General features: G+C 33.3%; 1 protein-coding gene across 5 annotated transcripts in view; it reads right to left on the bottom strand.

Moving 5' to 3' along the window:
• Window positions 1-12,205, bottom strand: part of THOC1 (THO complex 1) — a 51,951-nt gene that overhangs the window by 22,249 nt on the left and 17,497 nt on the right. For 4 of the 5 annotated variants that reach the window (XM_031946554.1, XM_031946553.1, XM_003760013.4 and 1 more), the window contains exons 5-9: window positions 6,924-7,042; window positions 6,408-6,456; window positions 5,434-5,529; window positions 1,820-1,902; window positions 473-546 (exon numbers count right to left, since the gene is read on the bottom strand). In XM_031946554.1, the coding sequence (XP_031802414.1) occupies window positions 473-546; window positions 1,820-1,902; window positions 5,434-5,529; window positions 6,408-6,456; window positions 6,924-7,042 (421 nt within the window). The remainder of the gene's footprint in view (window positions 1-472; window positions 547-1,819; window positions 1,903-5,433; window positions 5,530-6,407; window positions 6,457-6,923; window positions 7,043-12,205) is intronic. The other variant, XM_031946555.1, reaches the window with a different exon arrangement.

Below are 12,205 nucleotides of genomic sequence, written 5' to 3' on the forward strand. Positions count from 1 at the left end.
TTCAGAGGGCTGAAGAGTGAAGAGTTGGGGCAGGGCTCTGGGGTGAATGTGCAAGGGACTGAGGCCAGGAGGAGGTTTTCTTTTTCTTTTCCTCTTCTGGAAGCCTGTCCCAGAACTCAGAATCCATCAAATCCACAACTGAATCTTTTAACATGGAAAAAAAAGAAGAAAATGGAGAACAGCTCTGTTTTAAAAGTGTGGTATATATTCTGATGCTATATACCATAAATGCTGAAGGATTTCTTAACTGAATACATATGAGTAATAAATAAAAGTACCAAAGATATTACTATTCCTGACATCTACTACTATGACCACACTGAATTACAAAACTTTAAGGTTTTTAACCCCCTGCCACTTACCCTAAAAGCAACATTTTCCTCCTCCCTGGTCCTACATCCCTTCTAATAATTTGGCAAGATGTGAAGATCATCTATTATAATAGACAATAATAAAAGTTCTCCAAACTCACCAACTTGTTGGCGCTTCATCATCTCCCATTTCTCCTTCCTCTACTTCCATTCCTTCATCTCTATCTTCAATGTGCTTTTTAAAAACAAAAGGACAATGTTGGTTTTTAAGGACATGAACAATGCAAGAATTCCAGATCACTAATATTTCATAGGTAGCCATTAATATAGCAGGTTTGGGGATCATGAAATATTATAAACTACTGTAGGTACCATTGTTAGACATATAATAATACCTGACACTTCAGGGTGAGACAACCTTTGATGTGTCATATCAGCTCAGCATCCTAAGGCTAAAAATGTAATCATGAAGACAAAGGAAGATAATTGAAGTGACACTGAATCCAGACTTGTATGTTCCCTCTTACCCCAAGTTCAAGACCCAAATCCATGACATGTAAGTCATTTCTAATTTAGGGGGTTTCATATGTGCCGATTTAAGAAATGCCCAGTGGTCCAGTTTACCAGCACTTCTTCCTTCCTACTTTTACTGCTTGGGATTTTTCTCTTTTTTTCTTTCAAATTTTTCTAGTTGCTTCTTACTTTTGTTACCATCATCACCCCTATCTTATCTGTCTAAGGTAGTGATTTTAGTGGTTTTAGAGTTAAAAGCATGGGGGGAGCTATGAAACTGATTTTTGATTTACAATATGGACCAGGGTATGACAGGCAAAAAACAAAAAAACAAAAAAAAAACAAAAAAACCAGGGCTAGCTAGGTGGCGCAGTGGATAGAGCACCAGTCCTGAAGTCAGGAGGACCCGAGTCCAAATCTGGCCTCAGATACTTAACACTCCCTACCTGTATGACCCTGGGCAAGTCACTTAACACAATTGCCTCTGCAAAAAAAAAAAAAATCTCCATTTAAAAGCAAAAGATATTAGAAATCAAAGGGGAAAAAAGATGAAAGAGAAGTAATCAGCCAAGAAAAAAGAATTATGGTCTGGAATTTACAGTGGGAAAAGACTTGATTTTTTTTTTTTCTCCTTCATGGACCTTTTCAACCTCCAAAATGAATCCAAATGCATAAGGAGGAATTTCTGGTTTCCTAAGCTGGAGTACTAATTTTTTTTTTTTTAATAGGCTTACTGTATTATGCTTGTAACTATTAGTATAATCATACATTAGGCACCAAGCTATACATTAAAATCAGCTTCAAATTTCTAGTTTGCTTCAGAAATGTTTTTAAGTGCTCCTACCTGAAAGATAATTCCCAAGTTAAAGTCAAGACTAAGGTGCTATAATTTTTTTAAATTTGCTGTTATAGCTCTGAGTAACAATGCACCTGACACCAAACCTTCAAAAACAAACTTGCAATATCAGTAAAGCAAAATTTAATATAATTCTCACCTTCTGACCCAAAGTGCTCTCTTGTTCATTTGTGTTGAAAACAGTGACATTTTCAAGATTAAACTGACTTTGTAAGTTAAGACCTGTTTTAAAAATAAACAAAAATATGCATGCCATAATGAATAGCAATGATACAAAGTTAAAGAAATAGAAAATTTAAAAATCAAACTACCATCTTTACATTGTGGACAAAAATAAAACCAAGTCAATGGTTTGCAAACCCTTTTTGAAATTCAATTTATACACAGGTACCTTCAATGAGAACCTGTTATTTCTTTAACTCTAATCAACTTTTAGATGGTGAATAAGCTTTAGAAAACCAGAGAATACTAAAAGTAGTTTTCCTATGTATATTTAGCCAATTCTGGAGTGAAGAGAGATTGTGAAGTATCTTTGAAATGCATTGGAAATAGACTACAAACAAGTAGAAAAGGTCAGAGAACAGCATGATATTTAAACCCTACTTTCAATTTATAATTATCTCAAAGGAAAAAATAAAAAGCAAAAAATCCCTCTCCCTAAGACAAATACTTAGCTGCATTTCAAAAATGGTAGCTGGATGAATCCATGATTTGTACTCTGAGAAATGGAGCTTTGCCACAAGTATCCTGTGACAACTAATTTGTCATCCTGTGTGATTCTTATTCAAGTTTTTTGTTAAATCTTGCACAGGTTTACCCAACATGCCTAGAGCTCCTCACCCTACCTACTTTTAAGTGATTTGGAAGTATCAAAGAATGAATTGGGAAGACACATCACTTGAAAGTATATAATCCAATCTTTGTTTAGCCAAGAATCTTTTATAACACACAATAACTAGGCACTCAAACCTTTGATTGAAGACTTTTCATGGAAGAAACTTCTTATCTTGCAACCCAGTTCATTCTATTTCTAGAAAATTCTAATTGTTAGGAAACTTTTACTTATATTGAGTCAAATGTTAAATCTGAAAGTTTTACTTATTCCTAATTTTGTGTACTGGGCCAAGCACAACAAATCCTAATCCATCTTTGGCATAATAGTCTCTCAAACACTCAAAAACAGCTGTTATAGTTCCCAATTCATTTTTTTTTTTAAATAGGCTAAGCCTATCAATTTCTTGAGCTGATCGTTAAACAATCAGTCTCAAGGACACTCATGATCAAAACCTACACTTTATCATGATTGTTCTTGGTATCCAGATCAATATACAGCAATTCACATATAGTCTATCTGAACAGACTACAAAGGACTCATCACTTTCTTAGTCATGAATTCTTGTAATGCAGCCAAAGTTCACATTAGACTGTCATGTTACCATATCACTCTATTGACTCAAGAGTTTGCAATCTACCAAACCTTCTCAAATCTTTAGATGAACTATCTTATCTTGTATTTGCAGAAATGAGTATATATTACTCGAGTATATCTATATGTATAAAATGTGATTTCTCCAGTATCTTTTATTTATTAATTCTACCCTTTCTGAATTAGGTATAATATGCTAGAATCATGTTATGGTCAACAGCTTTAAAGATTTGTTTACAGATCTTATACCATATCTATGGACTAATTTAGTTATGTAGCTACATACCATAGTTTTCACCTTTTTTCATACAATTTCTTTTGTATCTTCAAGCTTTCATATACCTATGTATTCCACTTATGTGTCTTTGTAGTTGCACCAGGTTAAATACACTTAACATGGATGGAAACAAGACTATCTGGAAGGCTCTGCCATTAGAAGTCTGTTCTTAAACCATACAAAGAAAATCTTCCAAAATGCTGGAGAATACTTTGAGTGAATATATAGTTACCTGTTTAATAGCTTATCTTGCGTCAACATGCAATAGACTGTTGTTGAAAGTTTTTCTGTAGGCAAGTCAATCATGAGACTTTAGATGGTTATGATATACATATAAGAATGTCTCATCTGAATAAACCATTTAAGGCTGTATTTGTTTCTAATTAAAATGTTTTCTTGATCCTAGTTAACAATAGTATTTTATTCTCTATCTCAGATAATTTTATTACTGCAAAGATATAGTTTTCTGTTTTTAAAAGAAAGGTGCAGGTGGGAAACTATGTGGAATATTGCTTATGCTATCAAATATGGTTCATATATTTTGCTCATCTGCCTTTTTGTTTTAAAAAACCCTGTTGTTTTAAGGGATGGCTTGTTGGGTAGGAGAGGGAGGAGGGTTACATTAAAAAATGTTTATGACATAAAAATAAGAGAAAAAATGTAAAAAGTTTCTAAGTTGTGCCACTCTTGTTCAGACTGTTGAATTAAGTTATTTCTTCTCACATTTTCATTGAAGGTGCCTTCAATATCTGTGTAGATGAAACTCAAAATGATTTTAGGCCAATAAAGATTTAGATAGACTAGTGGCTATCAGAGTCACAGTGAGATTTTTTTGGGGTAAATACTGTCTCAGATTATTTCTTTTTTTTTTTTTTGAGCTTTCCTCCTCCTTTGAGATATCTTGAAAACAGAGCCTTATGTGCCTTTAAAACGGTGTCACTTTATAAGCACAGATTTCTTCTGAAATGAAGGTCCAATTGCACTGCCTTAATCCATCTGTTGAAGGGTCTCTGACATTTCTTCAAAGAGCAAACTGAATACAGAAGGGAATAAAGTTCAAGAGCAGTGGATTCCACTATTACTGTGAAAGCAACTCATTATAAAAATGTTGGCCTGTTTGTTTTAATTTCACTTCTTTTTGTTGTCTTAGTTTTAAGTACAAATGTTCTTGGCATAAGCTGGTCTGCCTGGATCTCACCCCTAGTTCTCTGCTGGTTTCAGGACATGAAAATGTTCTGTATGTTTGGATAGCTCACAAGCATTCCTTGAAGTAAATAAAGAAACTGACTTCATTACATAGCCCATGGAAATAAGAAATAACAATGCATGTATATTAGGCCATCTTATTTTTGAAGTGCTTACGACAAGCATGAAGAAAAAGGGGCAGGAAGATAGCCATTAGAGGGGGCACTAGCCATGTAATCAAGATGACCCAAGTACAAATCTTGCCTGAAATTCTTATACGATCCTAGGCATGTCACTTAACTGCAACAACATCCTTTGCGAAGGAGAAATGAGTAGAGATGTTCAATATAGAATGTAATAAGGACTTGAAACTATTCTAAACTACTTAATATATACTTTTGTCCTTAATGATGACAATGGAGAAGGAGGGAAACTATGTATGAAAATTTGGTTCAATATTTATGAATATAAACACTGACTATTCAGATGCCTCAACTATTTATTTTTTTAAAAAGTACTGGAGGGAAAAAATCATTAAATCAGATGTTGTGAAAATATAAGATAATGGATGTGAAAATATTTTGGAAAGTACAGTTCAATTAAAATGAAAATATTACTAACTAAAAATTTCAAAAAAAGGAGCCAATAGTTTTATTTTTGTATTTTTTACTTTACCTTTCCCTATAGGTTTTATCTATCAGTAGGATAGAAAGCAATAATTTCTACAATGCCTTTTATGAAATTATATAATTGTGATCAATATGTTTGTTAAGATTCTATTACTAGGAATAGCAGACAACAATCCATTTTACAAATACACAAGAGTCAGCTATTAAGTCCTTTGTTCCAATTTATAAAACCTCACCTGATTTCTCTGACAATGGAAAAAGTCTGGCCAAGAAAAGCTGAATCCTTCCACAGAACACAGTATTCTGGGACTTTGATAATCTTCTAAGGAGATCTAAAACAATATATAGAAATGAAAGCAAAACAGAAACAAGAGATGACCTTGTGTTTACCAACCATATTCAAGTGCTTTTAATTACATGGTCAAAAAAAAAAAAAAAAAAAAAAAAAAAAAAAAAAAAAAAAAAAAAAAAAAAAAAGATATTCTCCCAAAAGTAGTAGTTCTCCAAGTGTGGTATATAAGGTCTCCCTATTTATGCTTCTCTACATAATATAGATGTTTGCTTTTAAGATATAATTTATTATTAAACAATGGTGTCCTCTCATTAATTTCAACATTTACTTAACAAAATTATATGCAATGCATATTAGTACATACACAGGAAAATAAGATATAGTCCCTGTCCTCAAAGTCATTTTACCTTTTCACTTTTCTATTTATTATAAGCAGAAGGACTGGAATAAATGGTTGGTGGAACACTTTTCTCACAGACTAAAAATATTTGACAACTACCCTAAAGGATTTACTCTAAAATCTACTGAACTCTTGTGGCTGCCAATTATTATTATTATTATTTTTAAACAAACTGTATAATAATAATAGTAAAAGTTGATATTTTATGTAGTGTTATATATATATGATTCTCGAAACAACACCATTAAGTAGATATTATTAACCTCATTTATGGTCACAAAAGTAGTATAAAAATAAGATTCAAACTCAGGTCTTTCCTGCCTCCAAATCTAAAACGATTTCCTGTATATGCTGTTGCCTAGAAGTAAAACTATACCACATTTTGTATGTCAGTTGTCAAAACTTCACAGTGTAAATGCTAAGATTTTTGTTTCTTGTATTAAATAATTCTCACTAATCTAAATGCAATCATTATAAATAAAGATAATATATTTCTACTAGTAAATATTTTTACTTACCATTGCACATACGCAACAAATAGTTTTTTCCAGCAGAATAGAATGTATTCTGTAAATAAAAGACCTTATTATTACATGGAATTTGTAGCACATTCCATTATCTTTACAGTATTCTTCCATAAATGCACCAAGAGTAAGAAATTTAGTAACAAACTAAGTTTGCTCTTCTATTACAAAAATTTAATTTCAAAAATACAAGAGAGATGAATACCTGATACTTAACAAGTGTTTCATTTAATTGCTTTTGCATGATCAAATTTCCTATTTCAGCTTTCTTCAGGGATATGACTCTCACATGACTCTCTAGGAATCTAAGAGTAATTCAAGTCATCTCAGGACACCCAATACAATTTACAACGGGATAATCCTTACAACCACTAGCAAATACATGATTTTTTGTCTCAAATTAGAGATACAGGGAGAATTACATGATATATATTGTTATGATACTGGAGGATTTCCAGAAAGATAAATAAGAGAAAAAACAGATTTAACAAAAAAGAGAAACAAACTTACTGATTTCCAAGTGGCAACATTTTTCTCCACAAAGGTGAAGATTGTGTCACATTGATCCAAAGGAAGACAATCCAAAACATCTCCCAATAGTACAAAAGGTGTAGATGCTGTACAAATACCTTTAAGTGGGGGCATATTTCAATTAGAAAGTTTAGAGAATTGCATGTTTATATAATCTATGAAGAATAATGCAGAATTTTTTTTAAAAAAAGGACACTTTAAAATGCTCTTTTAAAAAAGAGCACAGGGAGATTTACTTCAGTTTAAGAAAAGAATAATGGAGATCAGATTCCATGCCACTTCTCAGCCATCTCTCTCTCTCTCTCCTATTCCTAATGCACAAACATCATTTAAATAAAGAAAAAAACTTTCCCCCCAAGAAATCATACTAGTTATATACACATGGTAATTCAGTCGAGTCCAATTTCAAGTTCCAGCTTTACCACTTACTAGTTGTGTAGCCCTGTAGCAAATCACTTAATCTCAGTTTCTTTATCTGTAAAACGGAGATGATTTTATATCTATCCACACAATGGATACAAACTGTACATGCATGGATATTATGTGTACACACACACACACACACACACAGAGAACAATTTTAACTGGATTTGTGAGGAAATGGTTTCTAATAATCCAAACTGGCAGTGTCCCGAAATTTCAGTTTTAAAAGAGTTGCCTTGGACATTTAGAAGTTAAGCAACATGTTAAAGAGTCCCAGAGTCTATGTTTTAGAGGTTGGACTTATACACAGGTTTTCCTAACCTCTAGCCTGATTCTATGTACTAAATCATGTTTTCTAATACCATTTATACTATCTACCAAACAATGGTATTGTGAGAAAGTTTGTGAATCTAATAACACTATGTAAATATGAATTGTTGTTACCTTTTCCTATTTATCAGAAAGTACTTATGCACCATCTTGCCATACACTATATGAGGGAATCTTGTAGAGTTAGGTGATCTGGATTTCTGTTCCAGACCCTACATTTACTGGCTGTGTAAATGTGACTTATTAATTATATAAATGTGATGGGAGAAACAGAAAATGTATTAAGACATAGTTGTCCCTACCCTTGAAAAGTTTATAATCTAGTTGGGAAGAAAAGTTCAATATGTCAGAATCAATCAAGGAAAAAAATATAAATGATATTATATAATTTATGAATTAATTGCAAGTTGACAGAGGTATAAGAATTGATAGAGATATACTGGTTAACACTTATATGAAAACATCAAAGAATTAGACATGATGAATTATTCTGGAAAAAACTGTACAAATGTTATTTTTACCCAAGGAAACAATTTTTTGCCTTTAAAATTGCAACTAAATTTTACACAACCCTTCATTTAAAAAAAATCTAAGTGCTCAAGTCCAAATGAAAGTGAAGAAATTAATTAAGAGAACTGATTTGATAGAACTGCAAATAGAAAAAAAATTAATGGGTCATTTCCCCTACAAAGACCGCATGAATACTAAATATTCATTTCTTAACCATCATTTGCTAATTGTATAACAATTGACTTGATGCTTGTACTAGTCAAGTCAAATTAAGTATTTATTGCTACTATTTGCCTGGCAACAGTCTCTGATCTAAAGAATTTCACAGTCTAATGGGAAAGATGATATATAAACCATATACATATATTTGTACTAAGAGGGAAGGCACTAGCCGCAAAGGGAATAAAGGGGATAAAAAAAAAAAAAGATTTCTTCCAGAAGATGGGATTTTAGCCAGGACCTAAAGGAATATTTTTCAATAAACACATGAATTGGCAAAAATACATATGTAAATTCAATATTATTTTAAAAAAACAGAAAATATACATATATATGTAAATTCAAAATTGCTAAAAATAGAAAATATTAACTACACTTGATATCACAAATTTAGTTTACTGCTTTTGTTAAATACCATCTTTCCCTACAATACTTTAATTCTTTGATAAACACATATTTAACCTGTTAAAAACAAAAATCCCGGGGAGTTAATTGCTGAGAGATGTTGAATCCAGACCAAAAAATGGGTTAGTGAATGATTATTATTTCACAAACATTTATGAAACACCTACCACATCTAAAGTGTCATTTATGCCATTCTGCATAAAAAGACAAAAACAATCAAATTCTATTCCTCAAAGAGCTTACACTTAATTGATTTTGAATGGACATAGGCACACAGATACAATACTAGATTTGGAATGACAGACAGAAAGTCCTTATCTCAAAGGAGATATCCAAGAAAAGTCTTTGAGGAGGAAGATACAATTTTTGGTGAGTGGGGAGGAAATCAAGGAAAACTTCACACAAGAGGTGACACCTGACTTACAGTTTAAAAAAAGAAAAAGATGTTTAAAGACAAAGAAGTATATTTCAAATGTAGAAAACAGCTTAATAATTCATAAAAGCTAAAGATGGTATGCTGTTAGAAAATAAAAGTTTTAAAGTGTGACAAAAATAAATGGAATGTGTAAATGAATGAATGGAAAAGCCTTTATTTAGTGTCTGTTATATGCCGAGCATTGCACCAAATACTCAGAATATAGATAAAAGAAAAAAAAAAAAAAAAGAGTTGATGCATTGGTGTCATGCCTAAGAGCAAGACTTGAAGCTAGGAAGACCTATATTCAAGTCTCATGTAACCATAACAAGTCCTTTAATCTATCAATTCTTTAGATCACTCTTTAATACTATAAAGTTGCAAATAAAGTACTAATCTACACTCGTCATTTGGGAATTTTCTAGACTTTTATCAATTAACAGGCCCAGTTCCAGTTCCTATCCTGTAATTAAATGCTAAGTATTGTTCAAGGTTCTAGAGTTACAAAAACGAAAGCAAAAAAAGTCTCTAGTTTTAAGGAGCTTAAATTCTAATGAGGAAGATGTCAATACACTTAGAAGAAAGGTGACTAGGGAGGGTCTAAAAGATATAGGAAGAGTGAATGAGGTCATGTGGTATTAGATTGATTTAATCTTTCTAAGAAAAAGGGCAGAGTTTGATTTTATCCTAGTTCCAAAACTGAAGGGGAATAATGTAAAAAATTAAGCTGGGAAAGAAAGGTTGAAGTCAAAATAAAGGGGTTCTGAGTGGTAAAACATGGAGTTTGAGCAAGAGCAATATCATCATCATTCCATTTACATAATATTAAATATTAAAAGTTTGCAAAGAACTTAACATATCTTATCTCACTTGACCTTCACAAAATCCCTAAGAAACAGGTTTATTCAAACTCCATGAATTTGCTTCTCTCTAGATTTTTTAGGATATTCTCTCCTGGTTTTCCTCTCCTCCTTTCCTTATAATCTCCATTTTGTAGATGAGAAAACTGAGGCTGAGAGACGTTGCATCAACTAATAGCCCAAACTATTACTAAACTCTGCCATCTACTTGCCTGAAATTTATGTGGTATAATCTCAGCTGGGCTCTCACTGATATTACAATCTTTTTAATGCCTTTCTAATTAGCTCACTCTCAAACTTACCACAAAGGCTCTTTCACCCAGATGCCTCTATCATTATTATCTCTTCCTGATTCACCTGGCTCTTCTTATCCAAGTTAATCTCTCTAAGATGTACAACTGATTTCATTCCATGGTTTCTTCCAACAAGCTGTCTTCCACTTAACATTCCCATTCTCTCATTTAATTTCAACCTCTTCCTGTCTACAAAAACATGCCCATGTGTCTCCAGTCTTCAAAAAAACCTCAACTTGATGCTTCCAATCATGCCTGCCATCATCCCATCTCTCTCCCTGTAGAGTAAATTTCAAGCCCATCTACAATCATTGTTCTTCTCACACTCTACTGTCTGGCTTATAACCTCTTTCAACCTAAATTGTTTTTTTCCTCACTTTCCTCATCCTTGTTAAAACTGTTTCAACACCTTCTTGATACTCTCTTTAGTCAAGATTTTTGGGATATTTTCTGGTTTTCCTCCTATCTATGAATAATCTTTCTCAATCTCCATTTCTAGATGTCATTCAGATCATACCTACTAACCATGCGTGCTCCCCCAGAGCTCTGTTCTAGGACCACTTTTCTTTTCCTTCAATACTTGTTTACTTGGTGATCTCATCTGCTCCCAAGGATTTAATTATCTTCCTCATTCAGATGACTCTCAAGTCATCTTACCCTTACCTTACTCTCTCTACTGATTGTCAGTCTCACACCTGCAACTTCTTATTGAGTATCTTGTATTGAATGTAGACATCTTAAAATTCAACATGCCTGATTTTTCTTCTACTTGGCTTATATGATTTTTAAAAACTTTTTTGAGCTCTTTCAGGAGGACTTTTTGAGACTGAGACCAATATTTCTCTTGCCTGAGACCAAATTCACAGTTCTCTTTGAGGCCTGAACATAGGTGTTCTGACATTGTTATCATTTTCTGAGTTTGTATGTTTTGATCTTCCTTGTTGCCTTGTTGTCACAGTAGCTTTCTATGGTCAGAGCTTTTTTGTTTGCTTATTTTCCAGTCTATTCTTTGACTTTTAAAACTGAATGTTACTCCTGGTATAAGCTTTTTGGGCTAAGGAGCCAGGGGCCTGGCCAATGGCTTGCTGCACCAAAGCGGAAAGGCTGGAACACAGCTGACTTTCTGAACTGGGGTTATGGAGCCTTTGGTTGCTGGATCTCTACTGAGGCTGGGGTCCTCCTACTGGCTTATCTGGACACATCCTGCATTAGAGGGGTGGGGGAAAAAGGTACTTTCCTTATATCCAAGTAAAACAATGCTTTCCTGCGATCCTCTAATTTATCTTGGGACTGGAAAATTGGTTCATCCTATCCTTTTATGTCACTCCAGAATTTGTTCTGAGGCATGATTTAAAGTTGATTTGAGGGGAACCAGGGAGAGCTCAAGCAATTTTCTGCCTTTTCTCTGCCATCTTAAGCTCTATCTCTAAGCATATCTAAAACTGATCTCAGTATCTTTTCCCCCCAGCTCTCCTTCCATTCAAACTTTTCTATTTACTGCCATGGGCATTACCATCTTTTTCAGTCACTCAGGCTCACACAATTTGTCATCCTCAACTCCACACTCTCACCATTCATATCCAATCTGTTGCCAATAACGATTGGCAAAAAAAAAAAAAAAAAGTTAGGAATCTTACTTTCCTAACATTCTTCACAGGTACCCCCTTCTCTTCTTTGATACTACCTCCACCCAGGTACATGTCTTCATCACCTCACACTTGGAATACTGCAACAGGGTGCTGGCTAGTTTTTCTGTGATAAATCTTTCCTCATTCCAGCAGATTCTCTACTAGGTAGGCAGTGATC

Source organism: Sarcophilus harrisii, chromosome 1 (genome assembly GCF_902635505.1).
Source record: "Sarcophilus harrisii chromosome 1, mSarHar1.11, whole genome shotgun sequence".
Lineage (NCBI taxonomy): Eukaryota > Metazoa > Chordata > Mammalia > Dasyuromorphia > Dasyuridae > Sarcophilus > Sarcophilus harrisii.